Source organism: Volvox carteri (genome assembly GCF_000143455.1).
Source record: "Volvox carteri f. nagariensis unplaced genomic scaffold VOLCAscaffold_12, whole genome shotgun sequence".
NCBI lineage: Eukaryota > Viridiplantae > Chlorophyta > Chlorophyceae > Chlamydomonadales > Volvocaceae > Volvox > Volvox carteri.
This window is the reverse complement of record NW_003307555.1, coordinates 1,376,081-1,398,743: the sequence shown is the minus strand read 5'-3', so window position 1 is coordinate 1,398,743 and position 22,663 is coordinate 1,376,081. Positions and strand designations below refer to the sequence as shown.

General features: G+C 57.0%; 3 protein-coding genes across 3 annotated transcripts in view; 1 reads left to right on the top strand and 2 right to left on the bottom strand.

Annotated features, from left to right (window-relative positions):
- Positions 1-1,103: 1,103 nt before the first annotated feature.
- Positions 1,104-10,315, bottom strand: VOLCADRAFT_89402 (uncharacterized protein; the record flags this gene model as incomplete). Its single annotated transcript, XM_002948932.1, has 11 exons — positions 1,104-1,463; positions 2,111-3,518; positions 3,790-3,963; positions 4,479-4,552; positions 4,921-5,068; positions 5,605-5,683; positions 6,124-6,287; positions 6,713-6,868; positions 7,110-7,227; positions 8,810-9,193; positions 10,165-10,315. 11 exons carry the CDS (start codon positions 10,313-10,315, stop codon positions 1,104-1,106), a joined length of 3,216 nt encoding a protein of 1,071 aa, XP_002948978.1.
- Positions 10,171-17,146, top strand: VOLCADRAFT_117025 (uncharacterized protein; the record flags this gene model as incomplete). The annotated part of the gene is made up of 13 exons (XM_002949033.1): positions 10,171-10,208; positions 10,590-10,754; positions 11,682-11,839; positions 12,333-12,404; positions 12,701-12,864; positions 13,574-13,696; positions 14,074-14,262; positions 14,628-14,825; positions 15,576-15,659; positions 15,925-16,002; positions 16,441-16,518; positions 16,688-16,747; positions 17,063-17,146. 13 exons carry the CDS (start codon positions 10,171-10,173, stop codon positions 17,144-17,146), a joined length of 1,491 nt encoding a protein of 496 aa, XP_002949079.1.
- A 553-nt stretch (positions 17,147-17,699) lies between these two features.
- VOLCADRAFT_89400 (uncharacterized protein) overlaps positions 17,700-22,663 on the bottom strand; it is a gene marked incomplete at both ends in the record, with an annotated part of 12,641 nt that continues 7,677 nt past the window's right edge. The window contains 10 exons of the mRNA XM_002948931.1: positions 17,700-17,909; positions 18,212-18,361; positions 18,512-18,799; positions 18,857-19,075; positions 19,323-19,378; positions 19,567-19,725; positions 20,015-20,323; positions 20,537-20,672; positions 20,985-21,368; positions 22,108-22,208. Coding sequence (XP_002948977.1) covers positions 17,700-17,909; positions 18,212-18,361; positions 18,512-18,799; positions 18,857-19,075; positions 19,323-19,378; positions 19,567-19,725; positions 20,015-20,323; positions 20,537-20,672; positions 20,985-21,368; positions 22,108-22,208 — 2,012 coding nt within the window. The remainder of the gene's footprint in view (positions 17,910-18,211; positions 18,362-18,511; positions 18,800-18,856; positions 19,076-19,322; positions 19,379-19,566; positions 19,726-20,014; positions 20,324-20,536; positions 20,673-20,984; positions 21,369-22,107; positions 22,209-22,663) is intronic.

The window sequence follows — 22,663 nt, the reverse complement described above, 5'->3', positions numbered from 1 at the left end:
CCGTAACATTAGCCCAAAGGGCATTGCGAAAAGGGATCCACGGCCTGGCGCAGCGCGTACTAAATCCTGGAAACGTTCGCGGTCAAGTTCGGTGCAACCTGCATAATCGGTCTAACCCTCGTGGGCCTCGCAGTGGGGGACAAACACTAGCGCCGTGCTGCCCCGCGTCCTCCAGCGGTGAACGAGTGTCGCCTTCCACACGGAAAATGGTGAAAATACCGTGTAGGTTAGGTAGTTTAAGTCCCAGTCCCAATCCCAGTCAGATGTGGACGAAGTCCTACACGCACGCGTACATCCATACGTACATTCAAAATGCACACGCGTGCATATGTACATACATACGCGTGCATATGTACATACATATATCCACACGGCATCCATAAAAGCAGCAATTATGTGCAGGCGCAGAAGCACCAAAGCAGTATTTCCATGGCTTCAGTCAGTGCGGCAGCCAGTATCCCGAGATGCACCAAATGTATGATCCAATGCATGCAAGTGTGCTTGTACGATGGCTGCCTGCCGCCGCTCTTCCCATGCGAGCATCCGCACATATCGCCGCATTACGCGAGGTGAGTATCGCTAACGCTGGACGAGCCAGCACTCTCACACACACGCGTCCGGACGCAGATGAATATCTGCATACATATGTACATACTTGCACGCGCGCATGCTTGCGCACGCTTTATGGAAGTGAGTCCCAACGATATCACTCGTCCTTCGCGCGGTCGGGGCACACCTTTACGAGGTGCGAGTGCTGACACATTAATTGTAAACGTTTATCGCAACTTCATCCGAAAGACCTTCCAACCGGAACCCCTTCTCCCCTAAGACAACATCTCCGCCAGGCATTATTTCTGACAAGCCAGGACAAAGCTCCGGCTCAGATTCCAGGTTGCCAGCACCACACGACCTAAGGCCCGCGCTGTAGTACTGCACCTGGCCGCTGCTCTCCAGCTACCTCAACTATGCCCAGGCAGCCCCCCGCCAACGCGGGGTGGTTCCAAAGGTGACAGCACGTGTGCTGTAAACAAGAGCGCTGTGGCATACACCCAGCCATGAACGCCCATCAGCTGTTAGTAATACTCATTCAAGGACCCCACTTTTCATTTCAACGGCGACATATCCCTATTAACCTGCGCAGCACTGCTGCCGTCGGCCGCAATGACGGCGGTTGGTGGCCCTGCGCCCGCGCGCACACTGGCGCTGCCGCCTCTTGACCCCGCAGCCGCCGCTTTGGCGGCTTCAGGGCCAGCCATCTTGTACCGCACCACGCCCAGTGCAGCATCTGCGGAGGCGCGCTCCTCCCGGCTTGCAGGCTGGTACTTGATCTTGTCCTCCTCCTGCAGCCCCTCCTGGAGCGCCCACGCCAGCTCATCCAGCGCGTCACGCAAGCACCACATACGCTCAGCCATAGGGCCCAACTCATCCTGCCAGCAGCGCAGGAGCCGGTATTGCTCGTCCAACTGTATGTCGGCAAGAGGATAGGGCAGGGGTCCATCGTGGGGATGAGGACGGGTGTGGGAACAAGTGAAAATGTCTGGAGGGTCCGGTCCGGAGAGACAGGAACACTGAGGCGAGAGTGTAAAGTCAGCCCACCGGAGGATGGGGGCCCGCATGAGAGGAATAGGCAAGGAGCTGCGGCTAGCTCCAGTGCCAACGATAACAAAAAAATGGCGTCCGAGCAAGGCCTAGTCCGTATTATGGAACCTTTTCGCATCCTGCAGGATCTCGAAACGTCCAGAAGCCCGAAAGGTCCATTCAATACACGTGGTGTCCAGAACTAGAGATCCCGGAAGAACGTTTTCATCCAGCCACGCTGCACAAGAAGACAGGAAGGTAAGGAAGACCTTCCAAGGTTTGCCGAAACGTTGCTGAAAAATCTTTTCCGTCCCAGTAGACGATGTGGGAGGGTGCATGATAATAGCTCCTTGCAAAAATGCCCCCATCCCGAAGGCAGTGCCAAAGCATGGCACCGGCCTCCTCACCCGAGGTCAGACGCTTCGCCCGCTCGTAACGCTACCCGTCAATTTCATAGCTCTTTTTTTTGCCCGCCACCAGATGATCAGACCTAAAGTGAGCTTTTGCTTTTTTAATCGCTTCCACAATGCACATTTCTTTCCCTCTCGCCCTCCCAACTTGCCGTCTCCAGCTTATCTGGCATGCCGTCCGTCCGCAGGATTGCGGCTTGCGCCGCGAGGGCCTCATGCCGAATCCGCAGATCCCGAGCGCGCCGGCACCCCGCCTCCGCGTGCTCCAATCTGGCCGCGGCGGTCTCCAGAGCCGCAGGGTCCATGGGCAGCTGCACCGCCGCTGCGCCTGCCACAACTTCCTGCTGCTCGACGTTCACCACCGAGGCGGTTGATACTAGGGCGCCATTATTCTTCCTGCCCAAGAAGTTCGTGACGGAGCTGGTGACATGACGGGCCAGGCCCCCGAGCCTGGCGCTGGCGGTCGTGGGCGCGTTGACGGAAGCGGAGAGGGAGGCGGTCGTGGCAACAGAATGTTGCGGAGTGACGACAATGGGTGGCGGTGGAGGCGCCGGCGGCGGCGGTACAGGAGGCTGCGGGGGAGAAGGGAGGCAGATGTCTTCTGTTGTAGGCCCCAACAAGGGCTCGACGAAACCGGCGGAGTGCTCCGGCGAAGACGGTGTCACCGCCGCCAACCCCACCGGGGATTTCCGTGAGCTGTTGCCACCAGATGCATTCACGGCCGGACCCGTTGCCATCCTGGCTGTTGTCGACCCGCTGGACGCCTCCGCTGCCGCCGCCACCATCGCATGGTCGCCACGTTCAATGCTCGACAAGGGTGGGTGTGGCGCACAGCCACCAGCCGACGCGGGTCCCGCCGTACCGGCAACGGAGCCGGCCCTGCCGCTGCCGCCAGGCTCCATTCCCGGCTCTGAAACTGAGGAATGAGCTTCAGCTTTTGTCCGCCCCTTGCGGTCCCTCATGACCCGGGACACCATTGCCTTGAATCCGACGCCATCACGCCCCAATGTTGCAGCTGCTTCTGCCGCTGCAGCTTCTCCGCATCCAGGTTTTCCCGCTGCTGCCAGTGCCTTGATGCCCCCCTCGCCTTCCGGCTGCTGATGCTGGGAGGTGCAGCCCGCAGTCAGTGGTGCCGCCGCCCTAGCCTGCTCGTCTTGGCGCTTTAGCCACGGAGGGGACCCACTGCAGGCGGCGTCGTTTCCCAAATCGACAAGCACGGCAGCGCTAGCGCCCGGCGACAGCGGCGTGGGCATGGGCGGAATGGAAGAGTAGCTGCCGGAAAGAGCAATAGTGGTGGTGCTGCCGCCGTTGCGCCCGCGGCGTATCACGGCCTTGGCCGCCTGGAACAGTCGGCCAGCAGCGTCCTCCGCGGAGGGAGGCGAGCCCGCCGCGCCGGTGCCTGCGGCCCCGCCCCGCAGTAGCGCCATGCGCGCGACGCCGATATCCTCTCGCACCGTCTGCAGCCGCTTCTCTGACGCCACCTCGCACTCCTGTAGGCGCTTCATGACGTCATCAAGGGCCTTCTCGTACCTGTGGAGCAGGATAAGGAATTCAGGCTTTGCAATTTAAATGAAAAAATCTACATTTACAAGAAGAAAAGGGAGTCAAGTCCAAAATGCATGATGCATCCTCTTTAGTGCAAAATTTAAAATAGCAGAGAGAAGTTAAATAGCCAGAATTCATCGAGACCTAAGACCGTAAACTCATTCACTCCGGCATCTTGTCCCGGCAAAGATCAAGGAGTATTGTTAAATGCCGACTCGCCTCCGTTCTTTCAAATCAGCGCTTTCCCTCCACGCACCTCTCCAGCTCGCCCTGAAGCGACCTGGCAGTAGGGTAAACCCTGGAGCTGCGGTCAATGGCGCCCTTGAACTGCTTGTAGTCCGACCACTTCTCACTAAAGTTGCCGCCAATGACCGCAATGGGCAGAGAGATAACCACCATGCACAGCAGCATTGCCGCGCCCGCCAAGAACCTGCAGAGGTGGTTTTTGAAGTTGCGGGGCAACAGGGGCTTAGCAGTTGGCATGAAGCCGATCATCTGTGCGGTCCTTCGTTCGTCCAGTCATTTTGATGATTGCACCTTGGTAATAAGCGATTGATGATTTTTGTGGGTGGCGTGGTGGCCCTGATGCTGCCACCGATGCCGCCGCCGGAGGCATGGGCAACTACAGCGGTGGCTCTAGGTCTTAAGTTTTCCGTGTACTTCACAAAAAACGTTCCAGCGCAAAGCAGCCCGCGCGGTCAGTAAAGCTTGGGCGTGGTAAAATGAAGACACCAGCAAAAGCAGGTATCCGCACGCTTCCGCCACTTCCGATCACAACGAGAAGTTGGAGCTTAACAAAACGAAAATGCCAGCTTGACAAGGCCCAACGGGTGCAAAAGCACTGGGGCATATCGTCCTCAGCGCTGGTGCACTACTTATGCTTTCACAAGGTTCAGGATCATCCCTCCCTCTGCCGCCTGCTGACGCGCCTGAGGTCCCTCCCACCTGCCCCACGGTGTGACCGGGTACAAATCGCCGTAGCCCGTCGTGGTCAGCGTCGTCTGCGCGTAGTACATCGCCTGCCGGTCGAGACAGGGCCGGCAAGTTGCATTGGGAACATGGCCGCGCGTATCAAGGCCGGGCGGAAATTATAGCAGCGGGATGGCGTCATGTCACAGGTCGGAAAACCACAGACAGAATACCAACTGACAGACAGATTTTCGATCAGGCAGGTACGGAAAAGGTAGATATTAAAACAGTCACACGGCACTGCCAAGATCGACGCCAGTTACGTCTGCTCAAAGCACTGTGCTGTGATGCAATGTGTTGTGTTATATTACGTCCATCACAATCAACAACGATGGCCGTCAGGTAGGCTTAGGTAGCGAAAGAGATAGCAGGAAAAAAAGAGTGAGGATTGAGAGGACGACAAAGATCCCCCACCTACCTGCGGTATGCTATCAAAGGTTCCAGGCTCCACGAAGAATATGATGGTGCCAAACACCACCAGCAGCACCAGCAAGAGGCAGGCCAGCATAATGAGGACCTCCACGCTGTCGCGAAGGGTGTCAGAAACCAGCGTCAGGTGACGAAGCCTGCGCGGTAGGATCATGTCAGAGTGATTCATATGCAAAAGCCAAGGGGCGGCTGTGCCCCGCCGACATCATGCCAAGGGGGTGAGGCATGTCTGGGTCATCGAAGCACAAGTTGGGTCAGGGCAGCTCGGCGCAAGGCAGGACAGGATAGGGTCGGGAGGCCGGGACGGGACTGGGCCATGGAGCACGAAAACATCACTACTCCATCTCAACCTACCCCGCGACATTCCGCAAGGTTTGCAAGTACGTGACCAACCCCCACCCACTCAAAGCGAGCCGTCAACCCGTCCATTCGTCCCAGACCGCATCGCAGACACACCTTGCTGTGGGAAAGCCAGGGCTCATTGGGATAGACTGACAGCCTGTTTTACTTTCATAGTTCTGCTGAGTTGTTTTCACCCTGAGCGAACCTATCAAAACCCCACCCTACCTATCCACGAATTCGCCATTACCATAACTTTTGCCTACCGTGTCAAGTAGCCCGTTTCCTCGAGGCGCCCCCAGCCCCAAATCCCGCTACCCCTAGTGCGACTTACTTGGGCATGGTCTTGACAATGCGCAGTACGCGGAAGACTCGCAGCAGCCTTACTACTCGAGTCTGGAACGCCTCTGATTCTTGCGCAAGGTGGCGGGTTTTTACGGCGCGTGCGGCAAGCGGCCGGGCGGAGAGGAGGGAAGGCAGGGAAGAGGGAGGTGGAGAGTGACCAGGAGCCACAGCAGGGGCGGATGAAAGGGGGTTTGGGTCCCTGCCGTGGCCATAACCCTTCCAATCCACCACCAAGCCTAAGAAACCGGGTCAGAGCTCACACAACCTTTACCTGCCGGGTCTTCGGCACCACGCTCCAAACCCATTCCCTCGTTCCCTATCCGTTGCCCACGCCTCGCGCTCACACAGGTACCAACCCAAACCATAATCACAGCCCGCGCGGAGCGAGTACTCCCTCTCCCCGGCCGTTCCGGGTCTCATCCGAGTCAATGGTACCAGTACTAAAAACCTTCCTACCGGTAACGTCTGGACTCGTCTGTCTTATCCTCAAAACCCTCCATATGCTCACCGTTTGACGTTCCCTTGGCGCAGAGCTCCGCATAGAAGGGCAGGATGGCGACAAGGTCGATAAAGTTGGAGAAGGACCGCACGAAACGGCCCAAGTTGGGGCAGCACAGCAGCCGCAGCAGGTACTCTACGGTGAAGATGCCCATACAGATGTAGTCCACAATCCTGCCGGCAGCAAGGATATGGGATTGTTGGGACGCGGATAGACCGGGGGACATGAAAGGACAGGGGAGTGGGGCCATTCGGCGATGCAACGCATCAATGTTGTGCTGTATACGCGAGGGTATGGGAAAGGTACAACAACGACCACCACCACAACGAAGTTACGGACGCCAGGACACACCGTAGCGAGTGTGTGCGTGGTCGACTTGTCGAATGCGGGAAAGGGTATTGGTTTCAATTCCATTACGCCTGATCGCCCAACACCACGTTTATGTTGGGTACAGGATCAGCTACCTGGATGCGGTATCGTGGAGTCCGAGCTTTGACGTTTTTGGCATGATGGGTCCGTATACGTAAATCCCCCTTCAAACCCATGCAAGCCAAGCCAATTAAAGCACCAACACCATCAACAACACCAGATCACCTACGTAAGGGCGCTGTACACGGATGTGTTGGCGTAGTACGGCACGGACTCGATGCAAAAGGTGATGGTATTGAGCAGGATGATGCAGATCATGAAGACGCCGAACCAGTAGGCCAGGTCCGAGTAGTCCGGGTACGACAATGTCATGTAGATCCACTCCCTGTGGTTGCGCTTTTTCAAGGTGTGTGCAAAGACATGCGTGCCAATCCGCAATCCTGAAAAATCAAGTCCTGACAAATCCGTTCTTGGCCCGTCTTCTGGGCCTGCTTTCATCGAGCACGCATTCGCCTACATCTTTCCCCTCCCACGCACACCACGCAGCAGCCCACATATGTTTAGCCCGGCCCCAATACAGACGTGGGAATTTCCGTGTTGCCCTACACCCCACTCCTCTCCCCCACCTGGCGCTGCAAATCAGCCTGCTTAATGGGCTCGATGTCATCTGACGCTTGGATTGCCACACACGCGCCTTGTCCACCGTGCTGGATGTCAGGAAGCTCTTCCACTTGGGGTTATCCTCTGAGGTGGGTTGGGGTTGGGGCGTGGACCGGGGGTATTATCGTCCCTGCTATGGTAGCCCTAGCTTGAGGTCAGTGCTTTGGAGTCCTAGCGCCAAGGATTTGAAAGGACCTCTCCCTATGTAAGAGGAAAGAGAGCGCTATGCAGCTTTCTGTCGGGAATAACTCCGGTCCACCCAACAGCCACGTAGTCAAGCCAGAGAGCACGCAGATGGTGTGGAGGCCCGGAGCACCTCCAGGAGCGGCGCAGGTGGTCAGCAGTGTTGCAGTGGTGGCGCACACCGCGACCGAAACATGAAGCCCCGTGCACTGTTGCAGTCACTGTCGCAGCCAAAACATAAGACAACAAATCACATGCACACATGGCCGTATTCTCATATGGGCTTGCAGAGTTTTCGTCTTCCAAGAAGCATCACAGTGGCGTGCTGCTTCACTGTTTTGCATGCAGTGTGCACCTATGGTGCATCGATCGATAGTGGTGAGAGATGGGGACAAGCTGCTGTGTCGGCACTGATCTCATTGCAAAGCCATTGTGTATTTGTGTCTGGAATGTTCAGTGTTCGTTACCCAGTAATACACGCTGCTCTGTCTAGCTGGTATTTCATATGTAACACAGCCACGCAATTCCCAGGTGTGCCCTTGTGATGGCTGCCTGGGGAAGCAGGCGGGACCTGGCAGGGCACAGTCGCCTCTGCTGCACGTTGCGACATCACCCGTTGCCCAGCTGACGGCACAGCGCACCGGCATGCCATGCCCACGCACTGTGGTGAACCTGTGGTTCTCCACAGCAACCAACTGACCGTGTTCAACCCTGCACGGCCTCCTTACAACCTTTCCTCCCTGTCCAACCCTAGCCTCGCACATTCACCATTACTATTTGCCCTGCTTCGGAGCTCGACACGTAAATTTAGGCTTTCAGCCCTCCTTCGCAGGTGGGTCCTTACAAAAATAAGGGGCGAGCATCTCACATGCACAGCAGGCGTAGCATAGTGATTTTGGCACTTGTGCAATACCGGGCGCTTAGCGTCTGGTAATTGGAATGAGTACAATCTAAATTCCTTAACGAGGATCCACTGGAGGGCAAGTCTGGTGCCAGCAGCCGCGGTAATCCCAGCTCCAACAGCGTATGCTTAAGTTGTTGCAGTTAAAAAGCTCGTAGTTGAATTGGGTGGGGTGGTACGGTTCGCGCCTGGTGTGCACTGTCCGCTGGTGTCCACCATCCTGCCGGGAACGGGCTCCTAGGCTTCATTGTCTGGGACTCGGAGTCGGCGAGGCCTCCGTAATTTGTTTGTTTGCTGTCGGTGATTTATCGAGTTTCAAGAAAAAAACTTTCCCACTTCTCTTTCCTGTCGCGGCCATATGACCGCATACAACAAAAATGGCCACGTTTCCTAACCTAAGCACAGCATGCGATGCCTGATTGCTGTACAGCAGGCCTGAACACCAACTGCAACATACCGCAAGGAAATCCGTATTCCGATCCACCATCCCTAATCCCATTGCCAACATCCCCGTTCACAACACCACACCCCATGTGCCACATGATTGCTTGGGCGCATCGGCCAACGCCGCATGACACTTACCCATCAGGTCAAACTTGTACACGTTCTCAACTTCTTCCGCGAATTTGGGGCTACCGATGGCGCGCGGCGTGGCGTCCATTGCGGTGATGGGTTCCAGGACGCTTAGCCGCGCCGTGCCGGCATGAGACAGGGTCATGCTTTCTCCGCGCTCGCTCTCATCGGCTGCCTCCGCCACGCCCTGCACAACTTCATCGACCACTTTGCGCTGAACCCGTAGGCTAGCACCGTAGCGCTCCTTCGTGAGCTGCAAGACGATATCGACTAGCTGGGCGACGGGATGCAAAGGTGACGCAGGCTCTGCGAGCGAGCCCTTTAGACCCTCCAGCGGAGGCGGCTTAGCAGCGTCTCCAGGGGACGCCAGAAGTTGATTTTTCCTTTGCCCTGCTGCAGAAGTCACGGGGGTGTGGCCGGCTTCCTGAAGGCGGGCTTCGTTGCTGTCACGTAGAGTACCGACTGCATCCGGCTTGCACACTGAAGGCTGCGTTTGCGCGTCTAACGTCTCCGGCGTAAGCTCGCGTATAGCTTCCTCTTCGCACAGTGCACTGGTTTTGGATGAGGGACTGGAGGGCTCTCGCAGTGCCTCCTTGTCTTCATCTAAGAGCTGCTGTTGCCGCCGTCGCCGCTCCTGCGCAAGCTGCTCAACTGCTGTCGCTGTCGCAACAGAGGAAATCATTGTCGCTGTCCTTTTGCAGCCTTACAGGCGAGTCAAACGACAACTGTAGCCCTACTCTCTATATAACCTTTGGAGGCTTTAATGCATTTGCACAGTGCAGCTTCAATTATTTCCTAAAAGAGCTTGCAATTATGCAGGGTCCTTCGACAACTGTCCACTGCCATAGTATTCCAACGGAAAGAGCGCTTGCTGTTAGGTGTGCTGTTTCTGCTGCCCATATCTTAGCTTGCTCGGATGTACGTGCTTTCTCCAACAGCCTATCCTCTGCAATACAGGGCCGTTACTGTACGTTTGTACGGAGCAGCTAGGTTGACTTCGTAAATTTGCTTGAGGGCTGGACAGTAAAAGTGTGAGGTAATGAAACGATTTGCTAATTACAGCTTCCACTGCAGAGTTGTCTTGGCCTCAACCAAAGTGAGCGTGTATTTCTGTCCTATTGGCTATGTCGTTTCAAACACAATTCCAAATACCAGGTCATCGTTGCTCTGCGCGTGGAAATGAAAGAATTGGTACGGGGCCAGTTTCCAGTCGCTCTTCCAGCTTGGGCTTGCCGCTCGTGGTACGCGGAAAGCCCGTCGGTGGTGCTTGGCATGGCGCATCAGCCGATGAGATTTTTAGACATGCAGCTAGATTACCGTATACCAAACTTCGACGACGCATCATCGTGGAGACTTTCGCTGACCCGGTGATGGACGCGCCGGAGGTAGAAGAGGAGGAGGGTCGACGGTAAGCAAGGTGCCAGGCTCTCTGGCGTTAGAAAAATATAAGTCGTTTACATTCTCGCCTTTTTTCTTTGGATATGGGACGGATGCGATGGTCGGAGGGTCTGCCATCAGTGCGTTGCGGCGGAAAACCGTAACTCACATACCTTGTTGCTGCATGCAGTCGCGGCTTTGCTGTTCTTAATCCAGAGTATTTCACGCGTGACCCAAATTTCCTAACGACGATTAAGCTCGTTCGCACTCTCTCCATCTTCTGCTGCACCTTAACCTTTGCGAGCGTGCATGACAATCTCGAAAGCATACCCGCCATCTCACAACCTTCGACTCGCCAAACCCGCAACCTGGCGGCGTCGTCACTCCTGGGATCCCCACCATCGTATGACAGGTGGGATCCAACTACCTTAACCGCCGTGGTAGTTGGCGCGGGCCCCACAGGGGCCCTTGCGGCGCACTACCTGGCCATGCGCGGCTACAAAGTTGAAGTGTACGACAAGGGGGCAAGACCGTCCCCCGGCGATGCCGCCAGCGTGCCGCTTGTGCTCACCAGCCGGTAGGTTTGGGGTTTCGGATCCGCAGCATCAACGGCAATGGCAACATTTCCAGCAAAGAACTGGCTAAGCCCACGGTTATGGGTTAACACAACGACGTATTAATACAAGCTGCCGTACTTCAGGCGATGCTCTCTATAAACGGTAGAAGTAATTCCCCCCGTTCAAGAAGAAACGCCGTCGTGCTGAGGGAAAAATCGAAACAGGCAAGATACTAAATAGGAGGGAAAGAAAAAAAGAAATAAGCCTCCGTGGGTTGTCTTGCCGTTTGACGGAATGGCGTAGGGGGTGGGTTCACGCGGACCCTGTATATGTTGAGTTCTAATTAATACTCATAAATTTTTGCCAACTGTACATCAACAGGATCACTTTCATAGCCGTCAGGATCATTAAAGAGCATTTTCGGTAGCCATAAAGCATAATTAAGAAATATATTTCGCATAAAATCAAAATTAGTATTGCTCGGAACGAATTTTTATGGAAATAACTGCATTTGAAGTTATTAAAATAATAGCTGCTGAAAATTGTTGGCATAATAAGGGACGATTTTAGATTCTAACTCAAAATTTAGAGGAACAAGACATACAGCTGCTTTGTACACTTTAAGCTGATATCCAGCCCTCATATCCATCAAGCTTAGAATATTCCGTTACAAATTCTTTATATTCTTTGGAAAGAATTCTCGACGCCGTAGTGGGTAAATCTGCCTCTCCTGATACTAGAGACGGAGATACCAATTACTAAAGAACATATCCAAAAACACAAACATGGGCTATAATGAACTTATTTATCCACGGGGTAGAAACATTTGAATACCCTTCAAAAACCCTCGTACGTTGTCCCCAATTCCTCATCCCCTCCCCGGCTCGGCAACCCTTCTCCTGCTCATCCCGCTGCTCCTCATGCGCATGCTCGTCCCGCATCTCCAGTGGCGCCATTGCATTTGAGGAGCTGGGTCTGGATGGTCAACGGCGCGTCGGGCCCACTGCCACCCCGCTGCGTGGCGTGTGGGATATGGTGGGGAGGAGGCTGCGGCCCCTGGACTCGAGCAGTGCCTTCCGACGGACCTTTGTGACTGACAGATCGGGTGAGTGACGGGTCGGGGGGCGGGTTGGGCGGGTGCTTGCATTTTTATTTGTATTTGTATTGTTACAGAGTGGGAAGCTTCTGGGGCATTGGGTGCTTGTGACACGTGGCCGGGCCTTAGATCGGATAGATGGGACAGATCATCCGGGTTGATTGATCTGCAGGCCGGGTTGCATGGCGGCGCTGGAGCTCTGGGTTGCGGCAATGTCGTATGAGGGCGAGGTGGCTATCTGGGGTGCAGAGGGGAAGGGCACACGTCCTTTTTGTATGGAGGAGGCGTGGGAGACATGGAAAGGGATTTCTCAGCGGGAGAACGCCAGGATTGAGTTGTTTTTGATGTCCACGTGTTGTTGCCTGCCTTCCTCATGTTCTGCGGGCACGGGCACGGGCACGGGCACGCTGCATGTCTCGAGTAGGGTGGGTTTTCAGACCAAAGCCTCAAGTCCACCATGCATCCCATCCCGCCCAAACCGCCCGTCCATTCTTTGCCCCAGGCCTAGCTGCTGACGTCATCAGAGCCGCAGAGCAGCGCTACCCCAACACAGTCCGCTTCCACTTCAACACCGGTAAGTAGCACGTCCGGTGTGTGTGTGTGTGTGTGAGAGAGAGAGTGTGTGTGTGTATGTGTGAGAGAGAGTGTGAGAGAGAGAGAGAGAGTGTGTGTGTGTGTGAGTTTTTATGCGTAAGTCTGTGTGTGTGCTGCCCTTCCAGTCCCTACCAAAGGTGGTAAGGGCTGCACAACCGCACTGCCTTGCCTTTGCAGCGCGCACTAACACATCACATACCTTCTGTCGCCCCGCGAACCCTCTCCGGGTGCCCTCCCCTCCCCCGCCGGGCCCCCGCGGCCTTACCTCCCCGTCAGAGCTAACTCGCGCGGAGCTTAAAAACCGAGTTGCGGGTGCACGACCAAGTACATCGGAACCCGCTGACGCGGCTGACGTGAACGCGAGCGCGGAGATCGATGTGCCGTACGATCTGCTTGTGGGCGCGGACGGGCTAGAAAGCACTGTGCGCCGGATTCTCAAGGTAGGCGGAGACGCGGAGATAGTCAGTATGTCGATTTCTGTCGAGTTTGGACGGGTTTGTGGGTCGGAGGTAATCCAAAAAGGGGACCTTCAATTCAGGATGTGCCTACTTGACCTAGGACAGGATGCATTTTGCCTTTCCGGCATGTGTCTGTTTCCATGTGAATGTTGCAACGGGCATATTGTTCGAGTGTGCGCAGTTGTTGCTCTACCCCTCGGCTCGAGGAAATCCAAAAGCTCCACACAAGTAAAATATAATTTCTTCCTTCAAATTGTACACCGTCTGATGCATATGGCTTGTTTAGGACGTGGGTTGTTATCAGGACGTGGGAAAAGCTTAGCATACCCAACTCTTTTCTCACCGTTTTTCCGTTCATTCCAATTTCCCAGTTTCCCTGCGACCCGTACTTGGGCCACCTGGGGTACCCTGGCGCCGCCCAGGCTCCGCCTCGGTGGAGCTCATGTGCCGTATATCTGCAGCTTTCACGTCATCGCCTTGAAAGGTTACTCACAATGATGATGATAATGATGATGATGATGTTGATGCATTCCCCAGCCCATTCCCTCTCAACCCACCCACCGCCACCACGTTGCCGCTTTGGTGCTTGGGGATTTCGGGAGCTGACTCCTTTCTTTCTGCATCACCAAGATGTGATCCCCCCCTTCTCCTCCCGCGCCGTGCCCTGCCGTGCCCTGCCTGCCTGCTTCAGGCGAAGGTCAAGGACTTCGGTGTGATCCGGCCCGTGGAGGAGACTGCGGGTTACAGGGCGGTCAGCCGCCTGCCCCGACCCTCCAGGGAGCCCCTGACGGGGTTTTACACGCACCGGCCACAGGTGACACCCCTCAACAACTCATTGGACCGTTACTGGAAAGAAACTGGAGCCGTTACTTGGCCTCGTTTCATGGAAGACGTGGGGCACCGCTGTCTCCATGTCGTGGCTCTCGACTTTCCCTCCGCACAAACCCCTTGAGTCGTCCTGTGGCATTTATTCGCTTTCCCGTATTCGTCCCAGCTATGGAAAATCAAAAGAACTACAGCTTCATCTTTTTGTTTTAAACCCCAAGCATGGCGCACTCCTCTCGCTTGATTTATACTCCTTTCCCCCCCGTCCAACGTCCCGATGACAAATTCCAAACCCCTCCTTCCCCCGGGTCTTGACCCCCGTGGTGAGCAAACAGAGTTTCACGCCGCCTCCCTCCCCGTGCGTAGGAGTACGTGTACGACTGGTCAGCGCCCGGGAAGCCGTCGGTACGGCTGTATATAGACATAGATGGCAGCGTCGGGGGTTTGGTTTCGGGGCTCCGGAGATGGGATGACGCGGCGGCGGCAGCCGCGGAGCTTCAGGCGGCCTACCCGGATAGCTTTCCGGAGGAGTGGGCGGCGGCTGTTGGGCAGCAGGTGGGTCGCCGTAGGTGTTCGTTGTTTAGCAGCCTGCGGCCTGGGTTACTCGCGCTCCCCGTATGTCTTCCTGACAACTTTACACCCCAATGCCTTAGCGCTTTCCCTCTCTCTCTCTCTCTCTCTCTCTCTCTCTCTCTCTCTCCCGAGCATTCCCCTCCTCACTCCCCGCATCCGCCTGCTCCATCTCCACAGTACTTTTCGCTTCTGCTCCATCTTTTTTCCCACCTCTATTCGCACTTCCATCGTCCCCTACGCTCCTCGTGCTTATCCGTCCACCTCGTCCCCATCTTTCTGCTCCTCCTCCTCCTCCTCCTCTCCCCCCCATTCCTCCGGAACTGCTGCTGCTGCTGCTGCTGTTACAGGTGTCCTCACCCGCCCTCGGGGAGCCCCGCCATGCTGCCATCTTGCAGTGCAGCCAGTTCTACGGACCCCGGACGGTGCTGCTGGGGGATGCGGCACATGCGGTGACGGGCGCCAGCGGACCCATGGGTCTGGGCCAGGGACCCAGTGCGGCTGTGGAAAGCGTGCGGACGCTGGCGCTGGTGCTGCGCGGCGCGCAGGTGCGATAAGGACAACATTATGTGTGTGATGTGTTGTCATGCGGTTGCGTGTGTCGCGTGCACGTGTGTGTGTGTGTGAATGTATGTGTGTATGCAAGTTATAAGTTGCAGGTTCCGCACAAGTTCGGGGGCCGTCTGTAAAAAGGGCGGAAACCATGGACGTATATGTTTAGGTGCGCATGTGTAGGTCGTCTTTCGAGGGTTTTCCTGTTTAGGACCTCCTGTGTGTGCGTGGTCGTGTTTGGGGACTGCGTGACCCGGTCCACCGACTCCTGGAGCCAACTGCTGTTGCAGTAAATACCGCTCCCCACCTACCTAGCTTCCCCCCTTCCCCCCTCCCGGCTCCCGCCCCCCTCACCACGCTTTGCTTCTTGCATATGATTCCTCCTCTCCTCCCTTTGCCTCTCCCTCCCTCATTTATTTATTTGTTTAATTAATTATTTATTTAGTTTAACTCTTGGCGGCTAGGTAGGTAGTTTCCCGCTATCTTCATGGCGACATCACCGCGAAGACTCCTTCATAAGTCGCGACTGGTTAGTCACTTCTTACAGACATCTGGCGTATCAGTCTATCCTTGGCATCAGCTTCACTCGTTCGTGGATTATCTTTCTTCTCTCCCTTCTTCCTTGCGACTTTTTATGTAAGAAAACGGGTAGTTAAATTGGCTCCTCCGTCACATGATCCGCTCGCCTTCTCCCGAGTACATTCATCCTGACCTTACCTCCCGCCTGCCTCCCGCCTGCCCGCCAGGACGATCTGGACAAGGTCCCTGAGGTGTACTCCAATGTGCGGGGAGATGCGGTGATGGCCATGCAGATGTTGGAGTTCATGGAGGTAAGGGGAAGGGGTTGGGGGGGCGGACGAAGATGAAATGAGGTGTATGCGCCCACTTTTCGGCAAGTGTAGGCAAAGGGAGAGAGAGAAGGAGAGAGAGAAGGAGAGAGAGAGGGAGAGAGGGAGGGAGAGAGAGAGGGGGAGAGAGAGGGAGAGGGGGAGAGAGAGAACCGATGTACGGCAGCGTGTGTGTGTGTGTGTGCCGTTTTACATGTGTTCCTTGCCGCGGGTTCCGCGTCCTCCGCCCCTCCCCTCCCCGCCCCAGTTGACTCGGGACTCGGAGCGAGCACGGCGACTCAAATTTGCTTCCTGGTGGTTTGCCTGGAGCGCCTTCGTGACACAGGTGCCGTACGTGTGCTGGGCTTGGGGCTTACGGCGCTTGTGGATTGTGTGAATCTGTGGGATTCGATAGCATGGGCTGGACTTGGATGCGCGACCAGGAATCATAGTCTTGCCTTAGTTTGACACTTCTTTTTGGTACATCCCGCGCACATCTCACCCTCCCATTCTCCCTCCTACAGCATCCGCGCCGGCTCGGCACTTGCAAGCCGTTGCGCCGTCCCTTGTTGCTCCCACCATCGCTGACCTAGCCTGCCATCCTCCTGCCCGCACCTCTACCACCAATTGCCGCCCGTGTCGGGCTTTCGATTGCGAACCTTGTGGTTACAACAGCACCACCAACCGCCCGCGGACTTAGGCCTTTAGTCCTTTATCTTCTTTCTATTCAGACGTTGTCGTTTTTTCTTAAAACTCCCGCTGTCCTTGCCGCGGCGATTCGCAGGGCTTCCGGTGGCTAGCCGAGACGGTGGGCGGTTTACTGTCAGCTGTGATGCCCAAGACCTTCCTTTCCGCGCCCCAGGTACGGATCTACGATGTGCGGTGGCTTGTGCCACACGCCGCCGCTGCTGCCGTTGCTACCATCCCAATTGCCAATTGCCTCACACTTCCCCGTTTGCATATGGCACTGCTCCAGGTTCAGCTTGTCACCCCCTTTTCACTCTCCCATTGCCTTGATGGCGACTCGGCAGGTATTGGCCCGACTGGAGGACCGGCGCATCGGCTACAGCGAGGTCATCAAGATGCTGCAGGTTCGTGGGGCCTAGGAGGATAGATAGAACCGCCTGGGGACTCAGACCGGACTTAAGGTACCGCTTTGGAAAGGCTAACCGCCTCATACATCAGGTTTCAAAGGTAGCGAGTATTTACCAATTAAGGGAAAGGACTCCTGCCTAAATACCAGAAGAGACAGGGCAACGGCCGGTGCTCACGTCGGGTTTGGGGATCTGCGCGGAGGCTTGGAGGAATGGATCCATTGCGGCTTGAGGCGTTATTGTTAGGCCTGTCGTTGTGCACCCCCATTTCGGCCGTCATTTTTGGCACGGGCATGTCTCTTGCGCCCGCAGGGCTACGCCTCGCCCGTGGTTGCGTTGCTCCTGGGCGCCATCTTCGTGGGACTGTTCATGGCCTTCAACCGTGCACTGGCGTAGTAGCATAGCGGCATAGCGGCGTGGTGGGCAGTAGAAGGTTTGAAAACAGTCGCTGCAGTATTTTAGAGCCGTAGCAGTAAGCTCCGCGGGAGCCTTGCCGTACCGCAGTAGCATAGTGTAGTGTAGCGGGTGAGGTGCACTCACATTCGGGATTTGCTGACCGGTACAGTTATTGGTGCACGCACCATTATCTCCTTTTTCCTTCCGAGGATCCACTGCAACATATCATGGAGTTACCCGCCAGGTACCCGCCCGGTCTAAACGAGCTTACAAAGTTAACGAACCTAAGGCGGCCTCCAAGGGGCCGTGAGCCAGAGGAAAAAGCAGAGATAGAGTCCCAGTGCAGCAACGGATCGCGACAAAAAACAGTTGCGGTGGTACTACTGGGAGAGACGAAGTGGGGAACGAGAGCTATTACATGCACATCGGAAGTGGTGGTGGTGGTGGTGGCGGCCAAGCAGATGTCTTCACTCGGACGTGCACAACGGGCCCCAAAAGAGCATCAGCGCCCTCATCCCGCACCGACCCGCCTCGTCCAGTACCTGCTTACACCTCAGGAATGCCTTCCACCCCGCCAACCCCGCCCGCCTCGCCTCGCCCGCCCACGAACTCCCCTGCCACCGTCGCCTCCGAAACCGTCCCCGCCTTCACCATAGTAATCGCTACCGTCGCCGTTGTCGTCCTCAAACGTGCTTGCTGTCGGATCCCTGCCGTATGACGCGGCTGAAACCGGCCGCGGCTGCAGTTGCCCATGCGCTGCTAGCTGTGCAGGCGGCGGTGGTGCAGGAAGAGACAGAGCTGGCGGCTGCCCGCGGCCCGCCGGTTCAGTTTGCGGCCGCAGCGCCATCGTCACCGCCGCCGTTGCCGCTGTCGGCGACGCTGTGGCGGCAGCGCCTCGTATTACCGCCGCCAGGGCGGCTGCCGCCGCCGCCGCTGCACCCGCACTTGGACCTGCTGCCATCGCCCGCGCCCGCGTCCGCGCCGAGGGCTCGGCAGCAGGCGGCGGCGGCGGCGGCGGCTCCGACGCCGCCACGCTGCTGCCGCCGGGCTGCAAACTCGCCGCACCGCTGTTACCGCTACCACTTTGACCCCTGCTCTCACGTGCACCTGGCGCCCCAATGGTCGCCTCCCCACCACCAGCCCCTCCGCCACCATTCGCCCTCCCGCGTCCTGCACTGTCTCGCTCGAATTGAGGTCCCCGAACCCTTCCTGGTCCTGCACTAGCATGCGACGAGGAGGCGACGGAGACAATAGCGGCAGCAGCAACAGCTGGGCCCTTGCTAGCAGCTGCCGTCGCGGCCGCCACTGCCGCGACGGCGGCATCCGTTACAGCGCCTCCTCTGCCGCCTCGGTCCCCTCGCCCACCGCGCCCCGTTCCGGACTCCTGTCCTCGCCCTGGTCTTTCTTCAGAAATATCTCCACCATCTCCATTGCGACCGCCGCCACGATCACCCTGCCCAGCACCCTTGGTACCCCCACTCCGCGACCCGTCAAATCTCCCGCCACCACCCCTAACCCTACCACTCTCCCTAACCCTGCCCCCGCCGCCAGCATCAGCTCCTCCTCGGCGTCCAAAGATGGAAGGACCTTCCATCTGGCGTTGCCCCGCCGCCTCTCCCTCACCCCTGGATTCAGCAAACCATCCGCCGATGGCTGCAGGAGCCGCCGCCATCGCCGCCGGAGTCGCTGCACTCTGGCCGCCACCCGCACCTCCATGGTCCCGTGCAGCTCCCCCAGCTCTCCAGCCGGCGGCACCACTATCATAGCGACCTTGTTCCCGGTCCCTGTCCTGCGTCCCTTGTACCAGGGTTCCTCTCCCACCACCACGGCCGCCGGCACTACGGCCACGTCCACAGCCGCTGCTGCCGCCATCATCACCATAGTCCCTGCCGCCGTAGCTGCCGGCCCTTCCCTGTCCAGGTCTCGACTCTGCCGCCGCCGTGGGCACCATCCGGTGTGACTCCTCCAAATCCAGCTCCGCCTGCGTGCAGCGTTCATTTTCACATTGGGATATATTCGCATTAACTGCATATTCGCATAAATAAGGGAATCCGCAAGCACGCAGCCCTAATGGCCCATTCGCCACCACCATCACCACCACATGAGAATACCACCACGACCGAGCAAGACATAATAAACATATGAAATTCACGGATACACACTTGGCTCCCCGTACCTGCAGTTGCCTAGCCAGGGCCTCGTCCGCCTCCATCTGGCTAACTGCCCTGGGACCTGGGGGGAGGGGAGCAGGGAGGGAAGGAAGGAAGAAAACCCCCAAGCAAGCGACCATGTGATGTGATATGATTTAATTATGGCGGGAAGATTCTAGGGGACGTCCGCACGGACACGAGGGATGGATAGGCGGACGGATGGGGACAAAAGATAGATAGATAAACAGACGGACGAGCGCGGCAACCCACCTGCCCCAGCTGAAGCCGCCTTGGCCGCCTTCATCGCCTCCCACTCCTCCAACGTCATCGAACCGCCGCCGTCGTCGTCGTCGTCGCCACCACGACGACGGCCCCGGCGGAAGCCGCCGCCGCGGCCGCCACCCCGGCCGCCGAAGCGTCCGAAACGACCTGTGGCCCACTCAATCAGGACGGATTAACCACCATAATAGGAACACATACAGAAAGAGATAGACAGACCAACAGATAGACAGACACAAACGCAACCAAACAGAGCGTTGGCTGGACAGCCGAAAAGATAGGCAGACATACAGACATGAATACGTAGAGACGTAGTATATGCACATAGGAGCAAACACAGGCATGCGCAAGAAACTACGCACAAAGAAACGCACACATAAACACGCACATGCGCTATGGCAGGCACGCCGTCTCTGCCCAGCACACAACACAGCCTCACCTGACTGGGCCTCCCTCGCCTCCAGTTGATCCTGAAGCTTACGTCTGGCCGCTTCACTGGCTGGGGCACCTCCCGAGAATAGGGGCCCCACGGGGGCAACAGACACAGGGGCACGACCCCCACCACCCTCCTGGCCCTTATCCTTATCCACTGGGCTGGCTCCCGCCGACCCTGCCGCCGCCACCGCCGCCTCCAGGCCCTTGCCTGCGGTCCCCTGGGACGGTGGGGAGAAGGCAGCAGTGGGCTGCGGCGGCTTGGGGGCGGCTGCGGCGGATCTACCGCTGAGCTTTGCTGCCTTGTCATCTCGGCCTGCGGGGAGTGTGGGGGTTGGGTTGGGGCGGGGACCGGGAGTGCGGATGAAGATGAGGGTTGAAGGCTGGGGATTCCAGCATAGAAAGGTAAGATCTGGCTCGGACAGGCGTCTGCGTCTGCGGGTGTCTGTGCGTGCGTGTGGATGAATGTGGGAGTGTGGGTGTATGTTTTCCTCCCGCCCTACCCCTCTTCTATCGCCCTCTCCCTCACCTGGGACGAAGTGTCGGAAAGGCGGCGCCATCTCCCCGTCGTCGCCCGGTCCGGAAGCCTTGGGTCGCTCCACTCCGCCGTACCGCCGCTGGGTCTCCCAGGCCTCAGCTAGGTGGTCCACTCGGCCTCCCAATACCTGAGAGCGGGGAGGAGGAGGAGGGGGAGGGCGGGCAAGGACATCGAATGCAGCAAATGGAAGAGGGGAAGCTGCTAGATGTGATGTGGGCATGTGGGGAGAGAGGGATACAATATTACAGTTGCAAAATGCAAAGGATTAATGGCGGTAGCCCAAGGCACCAAACTGCGAGCGCCCAAAACAAGTACACGACTGTTTGGAGCAAGAAGACCATCTTAGAGAGCTGTGGCTGAAGATAACATGGCTGTAGGGTGGGTCAGCCAGCCGTACGTAATGGCAGTACAGGCCCCCGACGCTGTGCCCGCTCAGTACCTTGATGCTCTTGGGGTTCAAGAGCACGACGCCGTTTTTGACGGTTGCGTTGCTGAGCAGCACTTTGGTGCCCGGCGGTAGGTTCTCGCTGAGCTGGTCAACTCGCTGATACTCGAGCGCCTTGCAGGAAAGCTTCCCGTCCGTGAGCCGCACGCAAAGCAGCCTATCGGCGCCACTTCCAGCCGCACATTCTCGAGAAGCCGGTCGGGAGACATCGGTAACTGAGCTGATCTGGAGCACCAATGGGCCTTTAAGAGTCGTTGACGTGCGATTTACGTCGTCAGGCAGCGCCGCTTTGCCTATTTTCTTTAGGTCCTGGTTTATTACGTCTTGTAACACAAATGAAGCATTTCCATCAGCTTCGTCTACCAGCTCTTGATATGCCTGTCGCAATTTTGAGGAGAAGAGCAGCAGTCATAACCTAACTTCCGGTGTACTTACAGGAAGACAATGACAGCACGCGCAGGACATACATCAGCTCTGATGCTCCAGCCCTGTGCCTCTAACTGTTGCAACATGTCCGCCGAGCGCCGAGCTCCTTTCCTCTCTAGGTGCTGACGTTGAGCTCAGCGCGAACAAGCATCTAAACGTAAGCTGTAGTCAATTTCTTACATTACGATTCTGTCTTGAGGCTTGTTTTGGCAAGACGCGAAGGGTACTGAGTAACACCGGGAAACGGTAAACGGCTTGGTCGTTGAAGCCTGATTCTCTAGTCTCAGGCAGACATCGGGCAAAAGAGTATTTCTGGTTTCGGGATCGTTCCATTCCTGTCATCACTGACTGCCGGCTCCGGCCGTCAAGCAGCCCAGAGGGTAGGCGGATGGTCCTATTCCTGCAAGCGGGTCGGCTTCCGAAGCCGACCGAGTCGGGGACTCAATTTCTGTTTTCTGGTGTTCCGCCACGACCCGAAGTGCCCGAAGCGTTTTTCCCCAGTTTCTGCCTCAGCTAGCTGGCCCCAGGGGTCTCCTGTGCCTCTCCCAAGGCTTGGGCCAACCCTTGCTCGCCAATCCCTCCAAACTTTCGAACCTGGCTCATGAAACTCAAACTCCCCAAACTGACGCGAACCCTCCGATTTAAGCTCCAATTCGTGGACCCTTCTCCTTTCCTAATCCCATTTGCTCACTAATTGGGCTAAGGCTCCAAAAAGCTGCGACTTGGTCGCGCGATGTGTACGTGTCATAGCGGGTTGAAGCGACTTCAAAATGACGCGGCGAGCTGTTATCACTACACGGGGAGGGGGAGGGTTAAATGGGAAAAGGCCGCACAGCTGCCAAACGCGAGTGCACTTGGAGGCGTGTCACCGCTGCTCCACAAGCGTGCCTGCGAGCTTCAAGGAGCTAATGAAAGGAGGCATGCCAGGACAAGGGATAGATGCAAACATAATGCAACGTCGCACGTCTACATCTGGGTCCTTGTTCTGCATGTCCTACAGCGTAATTGACATGTTTGCATGATACCTGAATGCTTTATAAGCAAGGCGCATTAAAGACAAGTTGGGTGTCGGCTTCAAGGAAGCCGGAAAAAGGGCGGGGCCCCTCTGCATCCGTACAGGCCGGTAGCAAGGGTGGCAAGGGTGACAATTGATGGGTAGTGTCAACGCGGTGGGAGATATGCTTTGTTGCAGCAGTGCTGATGGTGTGAGAGCTAAGCTTGCACCGGCGGAATCGTCAGCACCGCCT